This window comes from Trachypithecus francoisi, unplaced genomic scaffold (assembly GCF_009764315.1).
Source record: "Trachypithecus francoisi isolate TF-2019V2 unplaced genomic scaffold, Tfra_2.0 Lachesis_group16, whole genome shotgun sequence".
NCBI classification, from domain to species: Eukaryota; Metazoa; Chordata; class Mammalia; order Primates; family Cercopithecidae; genus Trachypithecus; species Trachypithecus francoisi.
The window spans coordinates 76,530,717-76,551,040 of NW_022681461.1; the positions used below are offsets into that span (position 1 = coordinate 76,530,717).

The window sequence follows — 20,324 nt, forward strand, 5'->3', positions numbered from 1 at the left end:
AATACCTTCATCTTCCAATGTTGCTGTCTTTAGGGAGGAACAGTTTATTCCGATGAACCAGAAGTTTAAAGGAGGGCAGAGTACTCCCTGGAAGCAGTCATGCCAGGCACACCTGGTGAGGTATGCCAGCTGAAGCCTCCCACAGCACTCCCACATTTTCAGTCCAGCTGGTCGCATCTCCTCTGCTGCATATTACTGATCTCACAAGGGCCTCCTTATCTGTCTTTGGGAGAAGTGTTTAGGCAGGATTGGCCTAAGAATCACGTTTATCCTTTTTTTTATTCACGATTTATTGGGCACCTACTCTGGGCCTAACACTATGATAGCCATGTTGAGAACAAGGACAGCAATGGGTCTGTTATGCTCTGTGCATATCAGACCACTTGAGGAACAGCAGATTACATTCACAGTAGAGGGTCACATTATGAGAGGGATATTGACAAATTTGAGCACATCCAAGGAGAAACTAGGATAGTAAATGTCTGTGCCCCACTCTAATCCCATGTTTTAATAAATTTAAAGCATGAAGATAAGGGAAATTCTGGCTACAGAAGATGTCCTATTTGGGTCTAACCAGAGTCCTTTGTGTCCTTATTTTGGTAATTGACTCTCCTGCTTTGTAGAGGACATGCACCTTCCCATTCCTTGGGATTCTCGTGGGGCTCTCAACTGCAGTACTCTGACCTCCAGCTACAGGCACAGACACGTGACCTGAACGAGACCAATCAAAGCCCTTCCCTGATATTTTTCAGCCCTTCCCTGATATACAGAGAGAAACAACTGGCCTGAACATGTTTTGAAATGACAAGGAGCTGGGTGTGGCTGTCGTGCAGGAGAGTGGCGATTGCTAAAGCTAGGGAGGTAGAACTGGGACACGCATAGTGTCTATTTGTCTATTTCCTTTTGGATTGTGAATTAAAAGATATGTTTGCAAGGCAGGCCATGGTGGCTCATGTCTATAATCCCAGCACTTTGGGAGGCTGAGGTGGGTGGATCACTTGAAGCCAGGAGTTCAAGATCAGCCTGGCCAATGTAGGGAAACCCCATCTCTAGTAAAAATTTAAAAAAAAAAAAATTAGCTGGGTGTGGTGGTGCACACTTGTAATTGCAGCTACTTGGGAGGCTGAGGCAGGAGAATCACTTGAGTCCAGGAGGCAGAGGTTGCAGTGAGCCGAGATCATGCCATTGCACTCCAGCCCAGACTACAATGCAAGACTCTGTCTCAAAAATAAACAAACAAATAAATAAACAAATAATAAAAAATTTTAAAAAGCTGTGCTCACAGTGTCACAGTAATACAGAGAATCAAGTTAAAGAGGGCATGTTTGAAGCTTCACAATCAGATATATCTGTTTTTCATCAAATATGTCAAATGCTTTACTGTCACAGTGAACTCCAAAGAGTTCAAAGCCCTAGAGTCAAAGATCTCCACTAAGGTCCATGCTCTGTCATTCCCTGACCAGGAGGCCTCAAGCAAGTCATTTAACTGCAGTAAGCCTCAGTTTCCTCATCTGTAAAATGGGGATAATAATTCACAAAGTTACTATCAAAGTTTTTATGAGAATTGAATGAAATAAATTGTACAAAAGCATCTTGTAAACGTCACATAACCACACAAATGCACAGATTTGTTGTTTTGTGTTGAAGGACGTTTTTGTCAAGGTGTTATTATACTCATATAAAATTTACAATAATGTTTAATGTCTACAGATTATAACCAGGGAATTTGGAGGTGACAGGGTTTTTTTGAGGTGACAAAGTAGACTGGATGGAGAGTCCTGGGCTTTGAAATTCAGGCAGATCCAGATGACAGGGGATAATCAGTTTACAGGGAGGGGTTAGACATATGAGACTAAATTACTAGATTAGCACAAGAACGAAGGAAGAGGCAGGAACTGAGCATTACAAGCCAAGGTCCAAACTAAGTACAAGATCCAGGTGCCCATGTAGGCAGGAGACAGAGGCAATCGGCAGAAGTCTAAGTAGAAACCACAGGACAGAGATCTGAACTACCAGGGCCAGTAGCATGGGATGAGTTTGACAGCTGGTACCAAAGAATCCCTTCTGCAAAGGCTCAAGTTTCTTCATTCAACAAACACATACCAATTACATTTGAGGCTCTAGGAAGACAAAATTGAATGAGTCAAGGAGCTTACAAGCCAATAAGGAAGACAGACACACATGAGATAATTCTAATACAACCTGCTAACAACAAAGAGAAACAGTATCCTTGGAGGACACAGGAGGTACAGATCATCCAGGCTACACTGTATCAGGGATACCTCTGGCAGAGTCTTAGAGGATGAATCAGAGTTAGTCAGGTCAACCAGATACTTTGGGGAATGAAGGAATCGCAGGCAGCGGGAATAGCATGAGGAATAGCAGGGAAGCAAGAAATAGGAAAAAGAAGCAGTTCGATATTGCTGTGCTATAAATCAGGGACAACAGTCAGGGAGAGGTGGTTGCAGGTGATGGGAGAGAAGGCTGGAGGGGTTGACAACAGAGCTACCAGGGCCAGCCTAGGAAAGCTGGGACTTCATCCTGAACACATAGGACAGAAAGGAAGTATTAAGCAGATGAGCAATAGGACAGGAAGAGCATTACTCAGAATGAAATTGCTATGACTTTGGAGACAAAGCAAGGGACTTGGGAACTGAAGAGGTGGTGGGCAAGAAGACACAAAGGAACAAAGCAGGAAGCTAACACTTGGAGTGAGGTCAAATGGAAAGCCCACACCTGAAGAAGGAATGAGGAGCAAGTCAAAAGTGAGCAAAAGAGACAGTAGCAATTATGATTAAGGTTTAAATCTACATTTATTGACAGGGAAAGATGTCCACTAAATACTGTCAAGTGAAAAAGGATTGAAAGGCAGTATTTCACAACACATGTGAAACGACTTCATTTAAAAATGTGTTATAAGGCCAGGCACAGTGGATCATGCCTGTAATTCCAGCGCATTGAGAGGCCGATCACTTGAGGCTAGGAGTTCAAGACCAGCCTGGCCAACATAGTGAAACCCTTTCTCTACAAAAAATACAAAAATTAGCCAGGTATGGTAGCATGTACCTGTAGTCCCAGTTACTTGGGATGCTGAGGCAGAGAATCACTTGAACCCAGGAGGCAGAGGTTGCAGTGAGCCAAGATTGAGCCACTGCACTCCAGCCTGGGCAACACAGTGATACTGTCTCAAAAAAAAAAAAAAAATTAATGTGTTATGTGTATGTGCATGTGGTTGGATATACACATACCTAGAGAAATGTCTGGAAGGATAAACAAACTTATTTAGGTTTGCAGGTTTTCTCTGGCTGTTGGAATTCCAAGTGACTTTTAATTTCTTCTTTATATATTTCTATATTATCTTTTTATTTCTACAATTGGCGTCCGTTACCCTTATAATCAGAAAAAACAATCAATACAGCTATTTTTCCATTTTGAAAAAAAAATTAAATCCCAATGAAAAGCTTACCAAGTCACCCTTTGCTCCTGCTCTTCCATGGTTTCTCATGGAATACCACATGTTGTTATACCACAGGGTATTTGTTATGTGGCTCCTAATATGGGCATGTTGGCTACTGACCACTATTCTCACCATATAACCTCCCCGCTCACGCTGAGCCAACATCTCCCTAGACATATCCTGCTGTTTCTCCCTGTGAGTACCTCCCACTCTCCTCTTTTGCTGCTAATATCTCCACAAGACTCAGCCCAGGCACCTCTCCTCCTAGAAGCCATTTCTTGATTTCCCCCAGTCTGAGTTTGGTGCCACTAGTTCAGTCTTCTATTTGTGCCCAATGCATATCTCTATCACAGCACCACCATATTGAATTCTGGTTGGCTGTGGAGTGTGAGTGTGAGTCCTTCTCCAACAGTAGATGATGTGTCTTTTTCCTCTGTCTCTCACCCGTGTTCTGATACACAGCCAGACTAAAAAACTTTTGGTTAATTAAATGGAACTTTGAGTGATCTGTGAATCAGGAGAACTGGGATTCAGGTTCTATTTCATTATGTAGTTAACAGTGGGCCCATGAAGATTTAGAAGGGTAGGATGCTCATCTACTCCAGTTCAGTAGTAGCCCTCCTCCCCTCTTTTTCTCCTCCTGCTTTGTCTCTTTCTTTCCTTTCTTTTTCCTCTTCCCACCCTACACCCACTTTTTTCCCTTTTCTTTCTAGAAAAGTATTTCTCGCATTTTGATGCGTGAAAGAATTACCTGGGAAGCCTGTTAAATGCAGATCTCCCGGCTGTACCCACAGTTACGATTTCTTAGGTCAGGAGTAGGGCCCAAGAATCTGCATCTTAACAAGTATACCAGTTGATTCTGATCCCACTTTGCAAAACACTATCTTAGAAAATTTAGGAGTCTTCATTTTCCTTATCTACTAACATCAACTGAGTGAGGTGTGAATGGTGTTATCTACAGCATCCTCCATTTCCCAGTGATATTTCCTGATCCTACAAACTCAAACTTATCTCATTGATTCAGACTTCACATACATTTTGAGATACAGAGCAGCTTCTGGCTTGTTTCAAATATGTACTGTGGCTAAGAAACATCTTCCCAAGGCTTCAGTGTGGTGGCGTGACTCACAGTGTGGTGACTTGGTCTTATTACACATCATAGCAATAATTATCACCATGTCATGACCATAACAACTGCCACTTGTTAAGCCCCTACTGAGTGCCAGATTCAGTAAAAAATATTTTACTAGCATTGTCTCACTTAATACTCACTTAATACAGCAATTCCATGAGGCAGATATTATCATTATCCCCACTATCTCAGTGAAAAAACAGATTAGGAGAGGTTATGGTCAAGGTCATAAACTTACAAGTGGTAGAGCCACTTGAACCCAGACTGCTCTAACTGCTCTTCCACTAAGGCTCCTAATTTACTATTCTGCCAAATATTTCCTATAACAATAATAAGAACCACATTAATAATAATAACACTACATTACTACTTGCACCAAAATAAATTCCAGAAGGATCAAAGTTTTAAAGGTAAAAAGATGAAACATGAAAAGTATTAGGAGGACTTCAGGTACCAGACAAAATGAAGAAAGCCCACTATATCCTATCTCTCCCTAATCTCTAGTTACAACTAAAAATTACGAACTAAATATAAAAAGCAGTTACCTGAAAACTAAACAAAAGCATACAGATAGGGAATGGGAGTCAAATTTGGAGCAGGAAACCAAACAAAAATACGTTTCCCAAGTTTTCCTCCCTTTTCTCTTTTCTCTTATGCCCAGTCATAGAACTGTTGTGGTGGCAGTGCAGGCAGCCCAAAATGTTTCTCTGGCCAGCGTAACTGGGGAGAGGCCCCTGTAGTCGAAACATGTGAGAAAAATCCCTGTTGTTGTTTTTCTCTCTTTCTCCTTTTGCTTCTTTGCCTTGACACTGTGGGTCCAGTCATGGAGCCATGTTACAGCAGCAATGGTATAATGGATTTAAAACCCTAAGTAAAACCCTATTTTACTGGCCAGAGCATCAGGAAAAAAAAAAAAAGTCCTCTGTGAGCTGGGTCAAAGGGGAAAGGAATTCCCTAATTCTGTGTATGAGACTGCACAAGTCCCAGGCTTAATCTTGAGCTGTGCATACACAGGAAAGACCCAGAGCAACACAGAAAAGGCTACGGGAACTGAATTATTATTTAATATCCCAAGTTTGATATTAACCCCTAAGTGGCACAAACAATTAGGGGTTAATATGAGGCTTGAGTGATTAATTAGACAGACCCAAAACACCGCAGCGAAGGTTTGAAAAAAAAAATTTACATTAGAACAACCACCCATTGAAGGGGATGAAGAACTTGCAATTTGAACCTAATGGGATCTGCTGGAACATAAAAATCAACATTTTCTATAGATTTTAATGAGACCCAGAGTCTTATAAAATAATATTTTTAAATGTCCCAGAATACAATCCAAAATTACTCAGTATAGAAAAAAGAAGAAAAACATGTCTAATTCTCAATGGAAAGACAAAAGATACCAACCCTTAGATGACCCAGATGTTGTATTATCAAACAAAGATATTAAAGCAGCTATCATAACCATAGTCCATCAGATAAAGGTGAACACTCTTGAAATTAATAGCAAGGTAAAAATTATCAGCAGAGAAATAAATCCTATAAAAAGAACCAAATGGAAATGCTGAAATTTAAAAATATGTAATCTGAAACAGATGATTCACTAGATAGATTCCACAGCAGAATGGAGATGACAAAAATAAGTCAGTGAACGTGAAGACAGATGCATAGAAATTATCTACTCTGAATAATAGAGGAAATAAAGACTGAAAAATAATGGACAGAGCCATAGAGACTTGTGAAACAATATTGAAAGGTGGACAGACATAGCGCCTCATGCCTCGTAATCCCAGCACTTTAGGAAGCCAAGACAAGTGGATCTCTTGAGCCCATGAGTTCAAGACCAGCTTGGGCAACATGGCAGATCCCAATCTCTGCAAAAAAAATTACAAAAAAATTAGCTGGGCTTAGTAGCATGCACCTGTAGTCCCAGCTACCCAGGAGACTGAGGTGGATCACCTGAGCCTAGGAGTTCAAGGCTGCAGTGAACCATGATGACATCACTGCACACCAGCCTGGGCAACAGAGCAAGACCCTCTCTCAAAAAAACAAAAAAAGCCAATACCAGAAGATTTAATGTTCATGTCATTGAACTCCCAAAAGAAGAAAAGAGATTGGAAAAGAAAAAACATTTAAAGAAATAATGTCCAGAATTTCCCAAATTTCTTGAAAAACATAAATTTACGGATTTAAGAAACTCAGTAAATTCCAAACAAGAGAAATTCAAAGAAAACTATGCCCAGACACATCATAATAAAACTTCTAAATACAGTTCATCCTCAAATAATGTTTCATTTAGTGTCATTTTGTCATAAAGTTGAAAAGAAAAAAAATGAATTTCCAGGTGGGACCACTGTCTGTGTGGAATCTATACATTTTCCCCATATCTGCAGGGTTTTTTGATCCAGTACTCCAGTTTCCTCCCACATCCCAAAGCTGTCCATATTAGGTTAACTGGCATATCTAAATAGTCTCAGTATGAGTGAATGTGGGTGTGTATGAATATACCCTCCAGTGGAATGGCACCCCATCTGGGGTCAGCTCCCACCTTGCACCCTGAGCTGCCAGGTTAATTTCCAACCACAAGCAACCCTGAGCTGGAATAATTGGGTAAATAAGTATCTTACTTGTGTGTTTGTTCGTTTGTTTGTTTTTTGTTTTGAGACAGGGTCTTGTTCTGTCACCCAGGCTGGAATGCAGTGGCACAATCACAGCTCACTGTAGCCTCGACCTCTTGGGTTCAAGCAATCTTCTCACCTCAGCCTCCTGAGTACCTGGGACTACAGGCGTGTGCCACCACACCCAGCAAAATTTTTTTTAGTTTTTAATAGAGATGTCTCACTATATTGCCCAGGCTAGTCTCAAACTTCTCGACTCAAGTAATCCTCTCACTTTGGCCTCCCAAAGTGCTGGGGTTACAGGCACGAGTCATCATGCCCAGCCCCTTTACTTAATCTTTCTTAAATGTATGTATAGCTCACACTTACTTCAGGGTTTAATGTTAGAAATGTTTTGACCTTTATTTGGAAGTTTGATGATGTTTTTGTGATCAGAAATATACCGAAGGAATTTAACTCACTTATTTCAATTAGCCTATGGTAAAATTAATGTTGTCATATGTCATTTTGCTTAAAGTCACTATAAGTAACTACTTCCAAGAAAACATTGTGAAGACTTACTGTACCAACGAAAATATATATATTGTAAAATCTTAAGAGTCTAGAGAAAAAAAAATAAATTACTTCTAGAAGAACAATGATTCAAATGACTATTGATTTCTCATTATAAACTACAGTGGCTACATTAACATCTTTAAAGTGCTAAAAGAAAATAACTTTCAACCAAAAATTGCATATCCAGTGAAAAATCTCTTTTTTTCTTTTTTTGAGACAGAGTCTCACTCTGTCACCCAGGCTGGAGTACAGCGGCAATCACAGCTCATGGTAGCCTCAAACTCCTGGGCTCAACCTATCCTCCTGCCTCAGCCTCCCAAGTAGCTTGAACTACATGTGTGTACCACCACACCTGGCTAATTTTTTACTCTTTTGTGGAATTGGGGTCTCACTATGTTGTCCAGGCTGGTCTTTAATTCCTGGGCTTAAGAGATCCTCCCACCTTGGCCTCCCAAAGTGCTGGGATGACGGGTATGAGCCAATGTGCCTGGCCTCCAGTGAAAATATCTTAAAGGAATTAAAGTGAAATAAAGACATTCTCAGATGAAAGAAATCTAAAATAAGTTATCATCAGCATATAGACTTTAAAACATTTGCTATAGGAAATTCTTCAGGTTAAAGGGAAATAATACTAGTGGGAAACTTGGAACTTCAGGAATTAATGAAAAGCAACAAACAAGGTAAAAATAAAGATATGTAAAATACTATTTTTTCCTCTTAATCTTTTAAAGTATGCATGACCATTAAAAGCAAAAATTATAGGATTGTCTGGTGGGGTTTTTGACATATGCAGATGGAATAAATATGATACCTATAAAATAAAAGGAGAAGGGTAAAGAGAACTATGTGATTGTAAGGTTTCTACATTTTACCTAAAGTAGTAAAATACTAATTCTAAATATACTGTAAAAGTTTAGGTATGTACGCTATACTCCCTAGAGCAAATGCTAAAAAATAAGTAAGTAAAGAAACAAATAAGATACAAAAAATATATATAGCCAGAAAGTCAATTGATAAATTGAAATAAAATACTAAGTCAACTTAAATAATCCAAAAAAGGGGGGGGCAGGAAAAGGGGAACCCCAGTGAAAAAAACTAGAAGAGTAAACAGAAAATAAGTAATAAAACAGCAGACCTAAATCCAAATATACCAATAATTATACTAAATGTAAATGGCCTAAACACAGCAATCCCAGCACTTTGGGAGGCCGAGAGGGGCGGATCACGAGGTCAGGAGATCGAGACCATCCTGGCTAATATGGTGAAACCCCATCTCTACTAAAAAATACAAAAAACTAGCTGGGCGAGGTGGCGGGTGCCTGTAGTCCCAGCTACTCGGGAGGCTGAGGCAGGAGAATGGCATAAATCCAGGAGGCAGAGCTTGCAGTGAGCTGAGATCTGGCCACTGCACTCCAGTTTGGGTGACAGAGCGAGATGCTGTCTCAAAAAAAAAAAAAAAAATAGAGGTCATGGGGCATGGTGGCTCACACCTATAATCCCAGCACTTTGGGAGGCTGAGGCAGGCAGATCACCTGAGGTCAGAAGTTCAAGACCAGCCTGGCCAACATGGTGAAACCCTGTCTCTACCAAAAATACAAAAATTAGCCAGGCATGGTGGCGTGAGCCTGTAACCCCAGCTACTAGGGAGGCTGAAGCAGGAGAATCACTTGAACTCAGGAGGCAGAGCTTGCAGTGAGAGGAGATTGCACCACTGCACTCCAGCCTGGGAGACAAGAGCAAGACTCCCTCTCAAAAAAAAAAAAAAAATAGAGGTCGTCCAACTGGATTTTTTAAAAAGAACCTACTATGTACTGTCTACAACAAACCGACTTAAATTATTTATTTTTTAGAGACCAAATCTTGCTATTTTGCTCAGGCTAGCCTTGAGCTCCAGGGCTCAAAGGATCCTCCTGCCTCTGCCTTCCAAGTAGGTGGGATTACAGGCACACACCACAGCACCCAGAAAAGAAAAAAAAAATTAAACATAGAGATATAGATAGGTCAAAAGTAAAAGAATAGGAAAACATATACCAGAACAGTAATCAAAACAAAGCTGGCTGGGCACAGTGGCTCACACCTATAATCCCAGCACTTTGGGAGGCTGAGGTGGGAGAATCTCTTGAGGCCAGCAGTTTGAGACCAGCCTGGAAAATGTAGTGAAACCCTGTCTCTACAAAAGATTTAAAAATGAGCCAGGCATAGTGGCACACCTCTTCCTCCCCTCTTCCTCCCCATCACCCTACCCCGCATGCCCAGCATGCAAAGAATGGTTCTGTCTTCACTAGATTTTTCCCCAGGTCTGTTACGCAAATCACTTGAGCCCAGGAGGCCAAGGCTATGGTGAGCTGTGATCACGCCACTGCACTCCAGCCTGGGCAAGAGAGCAAGACCCTGTCTCAAAAAACAAAAAACAAAAACAAACAAACAAACCAAAAAAACAGCTAATATGGCTATGCTAACATCAGATAGAGTAGACAACAGAACAAAGAATATTACCAGGTATAAAGGAGGGACATTACATAATAATAAAAGTGTCAACTGGTCACTTTATCCAGGAAAAGGAAGACACCACAATCCTAAAAGCACATGTACTTAAAACAGATCCTGAAAATACATGAAGCAAAAAAATGATAACAGAATGGAAAGGAGAAATAGATGAATCTACAATCCTACTTGGAGGGTTCCACATTTCCCTCTTAGAAATTGATAGAATAAGCACAGAAAATTGGTAAGGATGTGGTAAGACTGAACACTCTCAAACCAGTTAATTTTTTTTTTTTTTTTTTTTTTGAGACAAAGTCTCTCTCTGTCACCCAGGCTGGAGTGCAGTGGTGAGACCTCGGCCCACTGTAACCTCTGTCTCCCAGGTTCAAGCAATTCTCCTTCCTCAGCCTTCTGAGTAGCTGGGATTACAGGTGCCTACCACCATGCCCAGCTAATTTTTGTATTTTTTGTAGAGATGGGGTTTCACCACGTTGGCCAGGCTGGTCTCAAACTCCTGGCCTCAAGTGATCCACCCACCTTGGCCTCCCAATGTTGGGATTACAAGCGTGAGCCACCAAGCCCGGCCTCAATCAACTTAATCTGATTGACATTTTTAGAACATGCCACCCAACAACAGAAGAATATACATTGTTTTTCAGTTCACATGGAACATTCAACAAGATAGTTGATATTCTAGGCCATGGAATAAAAGTTAACAAATTTAAAAGAGTTGAATTCAGACAAATTGTGAATAATATTCTACTATTCCAATACCATATTAGTACAGATGGTTACTGACTTCCAATGATTGACTTAAGATTTTCAACTTCACAATAGCGTGAAAGCAATTTAGGAGAAACCATCCTTTAAATTTGCAATTTTGATCTTTTTTCAGGCTAGCAATATGCAGCATAATATTTTCTCACAAGGCAAGGTGGCAGCAGCAAGCCACAGCTCCCAATCAGCCATGCAATCACCAGGGTAAACAACAGATTCTCAACCATGAACTGTGTTACCAGACTGCATTGGGCCATCCTTGCATTGCTATGAAGAAATACCTGAGATTGAGTAATATATAAAGAAAAGAGTCTTAATTGGCTCTTGGTTCCACAGGCTGTAGAGGAAGCATGATGCTGGCATCTGCTCAGCTTCAGGGGAAGCATCAGGAAACTTACAATCATGGCGGAAGGCAAAAGTGGAGCCTGCATGTCACATGGTTGGAGCAGCAGGAAGAGAGAGAGGGGGAAGTGCCTCTCACTTTTAAACAACCAGATCTCACAAGAACTCTCTCAATATACAACACCAAGGTGGGATGGTGCTAAACCGTTCGTGAGAACTTAGCTTGAGAAACCGTTCGTGATCCAATCACTTCCTATCAGGCCCCAACTCCAACATTGGGGATTACAATTTAACATGCAATTTGGGCAGGGAAGCAGATCCAAACCATGTCATAAATGATTTTGCCCAACTATAGGCTATGTAAGTGTCCTGAGCATGTTTAAGTTAGGCTAGGCTAAGCTATGATGCTCAGTAGGTTAGGTGTATTAAACACATTTTCAACTTACTGCATTTTCAACTTATGATGGGTTTACTGGGACATACCCCCATTGTAAGTCCAGAAGTATCTGTATTTGTACAGGAAAAAAAATATGGAAGATTTCTTATGACCTTCATTGGTACGTGGGCTGGGGTATTAGAGGAGCTGTTTACTTTCTGCCATACACTTTTGTATTTCAATAGTTAATAAGGTTTATGTATTATTTTGAAATCAGAAAATAGTCCTGGGGGCTTTCTATTCTCACTGCTTGACAGGTATAGACATGTTTTTCTTCATCAGTAACCCAGATCTCTCAAGTCTCCCCCTGGCTTGGAACACTTAACTCGCTAGACTATTGGGACCCATGATTCCAGTACTGTTAAAACTCAATGCCCTTTGGGTACACTCAAGCACAAAGATGGAAACAATAAACATGGGGATTCCAAAAAAGGGAAGGGGAGGGGAGGAAGGGTTGAAAACCTACCTATTGGGTACTATGTTCACTACCTGAATCATTAGAAGTCCAAACCTCACCATCATACAATATATCCAGGTAACAAACCTACACATGTACCCCCTGAATCTAAAAGGAAAAAACAGGCCGGGTGCAGTAGTTCACACCTGTAATCCCAGCACTTTGGGAGGCCAAAGCAGGTGGATCACCTGAGGTCAGGAGTTCAAGGCCAGGCTGGCCAACACAGTGTACTAAAAATACAAAAATTAGCCGGGTGTGGTAGTGCATGCCTGTAATCCCAGCTACTTGGGCGGCCAAGGCACGAGAATTGCTTGAAACTGGGAGGCAGAAGTTGCAGTGAGCCGAGACCGTACCACTGCACTCCAGCCTGGGCAACAGAGCCAGACCCTGTCTCAAAAGAAAAAGAAAAAGAAAAAAACACAAACGAATCAAAACAAGAAATCCAATGCCCTCAGCTCCCTTCATCTCACTGCCTCTCTTGGTTCATGCCTCGTTTCTGGCAGCGGGTGGCCATCACCTTCTCCAAACCAAGAACCAAAATCATGGTTCTTATGTTAGGCTTTATGTATTTTTTTCATTAACTGACTTCTCCTTTACTGCTTTGGGTAGGGGAAAAATCAGTTATGCGAATTTTCCTCTTGTTTGAGTTATGTAGAAACCAGGAATGTACTCCACTTGTGAGTAGAAAGAACAGAACTTTGTGTCAGAGATCTAGATTTAAATCACAGTCCTGTCACTTACCAGCTGTGTGACTTTGGGCAGTTTATTTTATTCTCTGGGCCTCAGTTTTCCCATCTGTAAAATGATTGGAGAGAGACTAAAATGATACACTTGCAAACACTGTAGTCATACATCTTCTCCTTCTCCATCCACCAAGGAAAGTTCTGTCTTTCCTTGGGGAAAAGAAAGGGAAAGGGGAAGGAGAAGGAGAAGAAAAAGAAGAGCTGGGAGTAGTGGCTTACGCCTATAATCCCAGCACTTTGGGAGGCTGAGGCAGGCAGATCACCTGAGGTCAGGAGTTCGAGACCAACCTGGCCAACATGGTGAAATCCCATCTCTTACTAAAAATACAAAAATTAGCTGGGTGTGATGGTGAGCACCTGTAATCTCAGCTACTCAGGAGGCTGAGGCAGGAGAATGACTTGAACCGGAGACGTGGAGGTTGCAGTGAGCTGAGATAGTGCCACTGCACTCCAGGCTGGATGACAGAGTGAGATTCTGTCTCAAAAAAAAAAAAGAGAGAGAAAAGAAAAAAGAAAAAAAAGAAGAAAAGAAAGAAAAAGAAAAGAAAAAGAAAAAAAAAGAATGTTAGAGGAAACTGAAACAGGAATGTTTATTTGTTTAAAACCAAGTTAGCTTGAAAGATTTGGACTGTGAGTTTGGACTAGGGAAAGAGAAGCTCGGTGTGAGACAGGTGACTGGATGAATGGATGGTTGATAGATGAGACAGAACAAATAGGAAGGGAAGGGGAGGAGAAAGGAAAGAGAAGATAAAAGAAGGAAGAGGAGAGAGTTTATGTAATGATATACTCTCTTCAGTCCTTTTTTAAGAGACACAAGTAAAAGTTCAAATTATTTTGCAATGCCAGATTGCCATTTCTCAGCATGCAATAGTGCCTAGAAGAGGCCACTGAGTAATGCTAATTTTGTATAGGCCACAGAGGAATAACCCTTTTAGCTCTCACAGAGGTAGAGAAGGTCCAATGAGATCATAGATACAAAATTATAATTGTTTTATTATTAAGTTTCTTTTGGCTTTCCAGTTGAATCTGAGCTCTGATCAGTTACCCAATGTTGTGAACACCAAATAGCTTGGGTAACAGGGAAATTGTAGAATCATACAGTCTTTGCTTAGATCTTTGAGGAAGGTACAAGTGTCACCTTACACATCTTTTAATCAGCCAAGCCCTACTGCATTGGTTTTGATAATGGGATCTCTCTTAGCCTGCATCCCACTGTAAGGCCAAACTCTCCTTTCTCTTCTTCTCTCACTAGACTGAACATTTTAAGGAAGGGATGCTGCTGCTCATCTCTGTGTACCCCCACCCAACAGGAATCTGAAACATGCTAGGCAAATAAATTTGGGATATTACGAGTCATTAACAGATGTTCTCTGTGTCTGTCTCTGTCTCACTCTTACTCTCTCTCTCACACAAACACACACATACTCAATGGCTTGAACTTATACACAAACCTGGGGGGAAAGGGAAGAGGGGTAGATCCCTAAGCTGCATGAGAAAACCTGGAGTTGACTAAGTTTCTGCCATCAGGAGGAATGAATGCCCAAGAAAGAGTTTAATTAAAGTTACAGAAAAATATGACCAGGTGCAGTGGCTCATGCCTGTAATCCCAGCACTTTGGGTGGCCGAGGCAGGTGGATCACAAGGTTGGGAGTTCGAGACCAGCCTGGCCAATACGGTGAAATCCCATCCCTACTAAAAAAAAACAAAAATTAGCCAGGTGTGGTGGTGTGCACCTATAGTCCCAGCTACTCAGGAGGCTGAGGCAGGAGAATCCAGGAGGTGGAGATTGCAGTGAGCTGAGATAGCGCCGCTGCACTCCAGCCTAGGTGATAGAACGAGACTCCGTCTAGAAAGAAAGAGACAGAGAGAGAGAGAAAGAGAAAGAGAGAGAGAGAAAACTAACTTGGTTTTACAGATCTGAATTCTGAACCCCAAAATTCATACTCACTACAAGTGTTTGTTTGAATGAATGAATGAATGAATGAATGTGGGTAGGGAGGTTCTGCTGCAGCAAGCTCTTGGTGGAGCAGTCTCGGCTGCTCTCCAAGGAAAATGGTAATTACAAAAAAGAGCATCTACTTTTTAGTCCTTTCTTGGCCACTTATTATCTGTGGTTCCTTGAGTAGGTTACAAATTTCTTGGAACTTCAGTTTTCTGGTTTGTAAAGTGGGGATAATGATACCTGATCTGCCCTCCTTACAATGTTATCATGAGGTTCAAGTAAGATAACATATATGAAGGTACTTTATATGAGATTATAATAAGGGCATGGGAATCACTCCTATCTTGTGGTCCAAGAAGCAAGAGAAAAGTAAATGAACTCAAGGATCAGAGTTCCATGGTACCCCTCTTGTCAACCAAACTGTTTTTCTAGAACTGGCAAGGAACAGCAATGTTTTCCCTGGAACCACATCACATCAGTGTTAACTGGCGGATATCAATGATCACACTCTCAACATCAGCAAAGAACACTTCATCAGGAAGAAATTCTCGGGACATGAAACAGATTTATTTTCATTGTGAAATTGTCTGCCTGCTATGTGACAACAAGCTAAGCTCGGGGTGACTATTCCTGTAAAACACGTCCTGTGCTTAGCGCTGCTATTATGGGGTGAACAGACACGGCAAAGAATCAATTAAAACTCTGACACATTAAATGGAGCTCCAAGACCTGTTTCACAGGTTTCCCCAAAGGAAAATAATCATGTTACATTACACTTTGGAAGCCGATTGAGGCAAGATTTCTGAGACAAGTTCTGAGGTTTCCAAGGCAGACTTTAGCTTTTCTAAATCATTTTTAAAGTGCTATGTAAAGGATTACAGTATTCAATTCTCCAGTAGTCCAACAGCATCATGGTGGAGCAAGAGGGATTATCCTGTGGGCATCCTCCAGAAAACTGTAAGTTCCTTTCAAAAACTGCATTTAAAGAAATGATGAAAGGCCGGGCGCGGTGGCTCAAGCCTGTAATCCCAGCACTTTGGGAGGCCGAGACGGGCGGATCACGAGGTCAGGAGATCGAGACCATCCTGGCTAATATGGTGAAACCCCGTCTCTACTAAAAAATACAAAAAACTAGCCGGGCGACGAGGCGGGCGCCTGTAGTCCCAGCTACTCGGGAGGCTGAGACAGGAGAATGGCGTGAACCCGGGAGGCAGAGCTTGCAGTGAGCTGAGAGCCGGCCACTGCACTCCAGCCTGGGCGGCAGAGCAAGACTCCGTCTCAAAAAAAAAAAAAAAAAAAAAAGAAATGATGAAAATATTACAGTGCTTACATTTACGCCCATTTTGAAGTGAAAGCTAACATTAAGGAAGGAAAATCGGAGGAATATTATATTAAAATTGAAATTCCTTTCTATGTTTATAACATGGCTCTAATACAAAAAGAAGCAGCCATTGCATAGGAACTCCCTTTTAGGAGAAATTCTGGAATTTCAGGAAGTCTCACAAAAAGTGAATGAGAGGGCTAATGGTAGAATATGAATAATGTTTGTGGTTATCATGGCTTAAACTACACTTCTATGACAGCAAGTGGGAATGCTAATGATAAGAGCAATGTGGTTTTGGCTCATTCAGACATCTGTGTAAACCATCTCTCTCTCTCATTGCCTGAATAACTTCTCTCAACCTGAACAAATAGAAGATTTTGAAGTTCGGGCAGAAATGCTGCCTACAAATGAGCTTCAGTGGAAATAAAGAATTGAACAGGACCAAAGGAAGTCAAGTGTCAGCAATGATCATTGTTGAGGGACCAGTAAGGCTTGCCAACACAATTGGCATGTCAGGAAGTTATCTGGAGGACTTGGCTAAGCCCTAATCTTTCAGATTAATTCAGAAGCAAAGAACTAGAAAGAAAAGACAACGTGAGAGTAGAGTGTAGATGTCATAATTCCAAGTCATTTCACCAGGAGAGAGAGAGCCAGGCAGACAGAAAGAAAAAAAAGGAAACCTGGAATATATAGACAAGACTCGACCTGCCCACTCACATGTTCAACTTTGGTTTAGAGCAGGACATTTTCAGAGGAAATGCTCTCATGGTGCAGGAATCCGTTCAGCTAGGAAAATAAAAATGTTTGACAATTCTGTTCAAGTAATCTGCCCTACATCTTTTCTTTTTAAGTGTAATGAGTTGAGGAGGGGGTTGGAAACTCCCTTTTTAACCAAGGGTACTACTCACTATAATTTTTTTAGAAAGACCTTTTGGTTCTTTTCTTGTTTAAGTTGCTATGTAAATCCTCAAGGACCCCTCTACTACTTGGAAAAATACTTTTTTGCACAATAATATGTACTTGTGTTTGTTCATGCTTTCTTAATCTTTTTAGAACAGAAGCTTTGTAGGCTATTGATGGGGGCTCAGAAAATGCCAGGACCTTGGAGTCTTGGAGTCCTGCCAAGGTCCTTGGGGCTACAAAGAGGAAGGGTGTTGAGCCAGGTCCATGCCCTGCCCTGCACTCTTCCCTTCCCTCAAACGCACACTCCAACCACACTGGGCTTTCATTTGTGACTTCATATTGAGGTTGGGCGGAAGGGAGGGGCAGGGAATATTTCCACAACTTAAAGCAAACAAAAAAATTGAATATCACTAAAATATTCAGTGTTCTCATTGACAGAGGGGAATTTAACTTCCCAGAGATTTACAATAAGTTCATCAAAGGCAAGCCAGCAAGAGAACCCAGGTCTAAGGGGAACTAGTTCTATCATAGCTTTTTCCTTTCCCTTTGTTCAAAGGAGTTGACAAGGTCTTTTCTGCCTTCCCTACCCCTACCCACACTTAGCTCTTCTCATATTCAAAGCCTTACCTACACCATATCTTCCCTAAGGATAAAGCTGTCTGTAACCCATCCAATCCCACAAACATTTATTGAGCACCTTTGTGCAGCCGTGTGCCAGGTACTGGAGATTCACAAATGACACAGTCCTTGCCCTTAGGTACATATACAGCCTGTTATAATTAAAGACATCGTATCATTGTGCTTTGACAAAAATTGTCTTGAATGTACTGTATTATTGGAACACAAGAGAAAGGAGGGGAAATGGTTTGATGGTTCTTCAAAATGTGAAACAGAATTACTGTGCAACCCCGTAACTCCATTTGCAGGTTTCTACCCAAAAGGATTGAAGATCGGTATACATGGATATGCATACACCATTCACAATGGCCAAAAGGTAGAAACAACCCAATGTCCATGAATGGATGAATGGATAAACAAGTTGTATGATATATCCATACAACAGAATATTACTCAGCCATAAAAAGGAATGAAGTTCTCATAAATGTGACCATGTGGATGAACCTTGAAAACATTATGTTAAGTGAAAGAAGCCAGACAAAAGGTCAAATATTATTATTATTCCATGTATATGAAATATCCAGAATAGGCAAATCCATAGAGACAGAAAGCAGATTGGTGGTTGCCAGGGGCTAAAGGAGTAGAGAATGTGGAGTGACTGCTTCATGGTACAGGGTTTCCTTCTGGGGTGGTGAAAGTGCTCTGCAACTAGATAGTAGTATCAGTTGCACAACATTGTAAATGTACTAAACGTCACAAATTGCTTGTTTAAGTGGTTAATTCTATGTTATTGAATTTCACCTTAATTTTAAAAAGAGAAAGAAAGAAAAAGAGGAAGTAGAGGATGTGTGTCCAGGTGTAGTGGCTCATACCTGTAATCTCAGTAGTCTGAGAGGCCGAGGCAAGCAGATCACTTGAGGCCAGGAGTTCAAGACCAGCCTGGCCAACATGGTGAAACCCCGTCTCTACTAAAAATCCAAAAATTAGCTGGGTTTGGTGGCATGCGCCTATAGTCCCAGCTACTCAGGAGGTTAACGCGCCAGAATCACTTGAACCTGGAGGCGGAGGCTGCAATGAGCTGAGATCACGCGATTACACTCCAGCCTGAGCGACAGAGGGAAATTCTGTCTCAAAAAAAGGAAAAAAAAGGATGTATAAAAAACAGAAAATAAGCTTACCAGATCAACTGACGATCAGCTCTTGCAAGCCTGGAATGTCTTTGGACTTTATTTATTCTGGGAGAAGTGGGAGAGCTAGTAAGGATTTTTAAGCAGGAACATGACTGGATCAGGTCTATATTTTACACTGAATTTTTTTAGTGGAGGCTGACAACAGCAGGGAGGTTCCTGGACCCAGCGAAACGACATGTGGAGTCTGCCAGCCAGTGAATGATCATAAAGAATGTACCAGAATATGAAATACCTGCCTGATCATGTTTCAGTTAAGTTGTTGTAACGATCTTTCACAAAATTCAAACTCAGGAATATTAACTGGGATGAGAAATACGAATCACAACTCTTTTCAGATTGATTTTTAAAATACCATAAGCCCATCTTTTCGCACATCCTACCAGCTTTGGCATCCCACAGAGCTTTTAAAGTAAAATTAACCCACTTCATCTTCCTCCAAAGATTACTCATAAAGACCTGTCTTTGAACAAATACTTCTCCAAGTAAGCCTGTTTTTTATTAGAGCAAAATGCAGTCCAAAAATAGGTTTAGAAAAAGAGCTATGATCCACGATTAATACACTTATTTTTCTCAGTCTCAATTTTAGTCACTTCAGCATGTCCAAAACTACTGCACACTAACCTTTTTTTTTTTGGAGACGGAGTCTCGTTCTTGTCATCCAGGCTGGAGTGCAGTGGCGCCATCTTGGCTCACTGTAACCTCGGCCTCCCGGGTTCAAGTGATTCTCCTGCCTCAGCCTCCCGAGTGCCTCAGCCTCCCGAGTAGCTGGGATTACAGGCGCAAGCTACTCCGCCCAGATAATTTTTTTTTTTTTTTTTTTTTAGTAGAGACGTGGTTTCACCATGTTGGTCAGGCTGGTCTCAAACTCCTGACTTCAGGCGATCCACCCGCCTCGGCCTCCCAAAGTGCTGGGATTACAGGGGTGAGCCACCGCGCCCGGCCACACTAACTTTTTAAGAGAGCCAAGAGTTCGATCGGTAGCGGGAGCGGAGAGCGGACCCCAGAGATCCCTGAGCAGCCCCCACCGCCGCCGCCGGCGCTAGTTACCATCACACCCGGGGAGAAGCCGCAGCTGCCGCAGCTGGCCCCAGTTACCATCACTGCAACCTTCAGCAGCAAGGCCAAGACCCAGCAGCCGCCCACTGCCCCCGCCCTCAGCGCCGGTGACACAACGCCAGGCACTACGGGCAGCGGCGCAGGAAGCGGTGGCCCAGGCGGCTTCACAACAGCGGCACCTGCCGGCGGGGACAAGAAGGTCATCGCAACTAAGGTTTTGGGAATAGTAAAATGGTTCAACAATAGGCCGCGCGCGGTGGCTCAAGCCTGTAATCCCAGCACTTTGGGAG

At 41.8% G+C, this 20,324-nt stretch overlaps 2 protein-coding genes across 2 annotated transcripts in view; both read left to right on the forward strand.

Annotated features, from left to right (window-relative positions):
• The first annotated feature begins 15,710 nt into the window (after positions 1-15,710).
• The window catches only part of PTPN3 (protein tyrosine phosphatase non-receptor type 3), a 161,181-nt gene continuing 156,567 nt past the window's right edge, over positions 15,711-20,324 (forward strand). The window contains exon 1 of the mRNA XM_033237859.1: positions 15,711-15,900. Within this exon, the coding sequence (XP_033093750.1) occupies positions 15,855-15,900 (46 nt within the window). The 5' untranslated portion in view covers positions 15,711-15,854. The remainder of the gene's footprint in view (positions 15,901-20,324) is intronic.
• Positions 16,675-20,266, forward strand: LOC117099436 (formin-like protein 14; the record flags this gene model as incomplete). The annotated part of the gene is made up of 2 exons (XM_033238787.1): positions 16,675-16,752; positions 19,937-20,266. Coding segments are annotated over exons 1-2 (408 nt in total), but the record flags the coding sequence as incomplete, so codon positions are not given.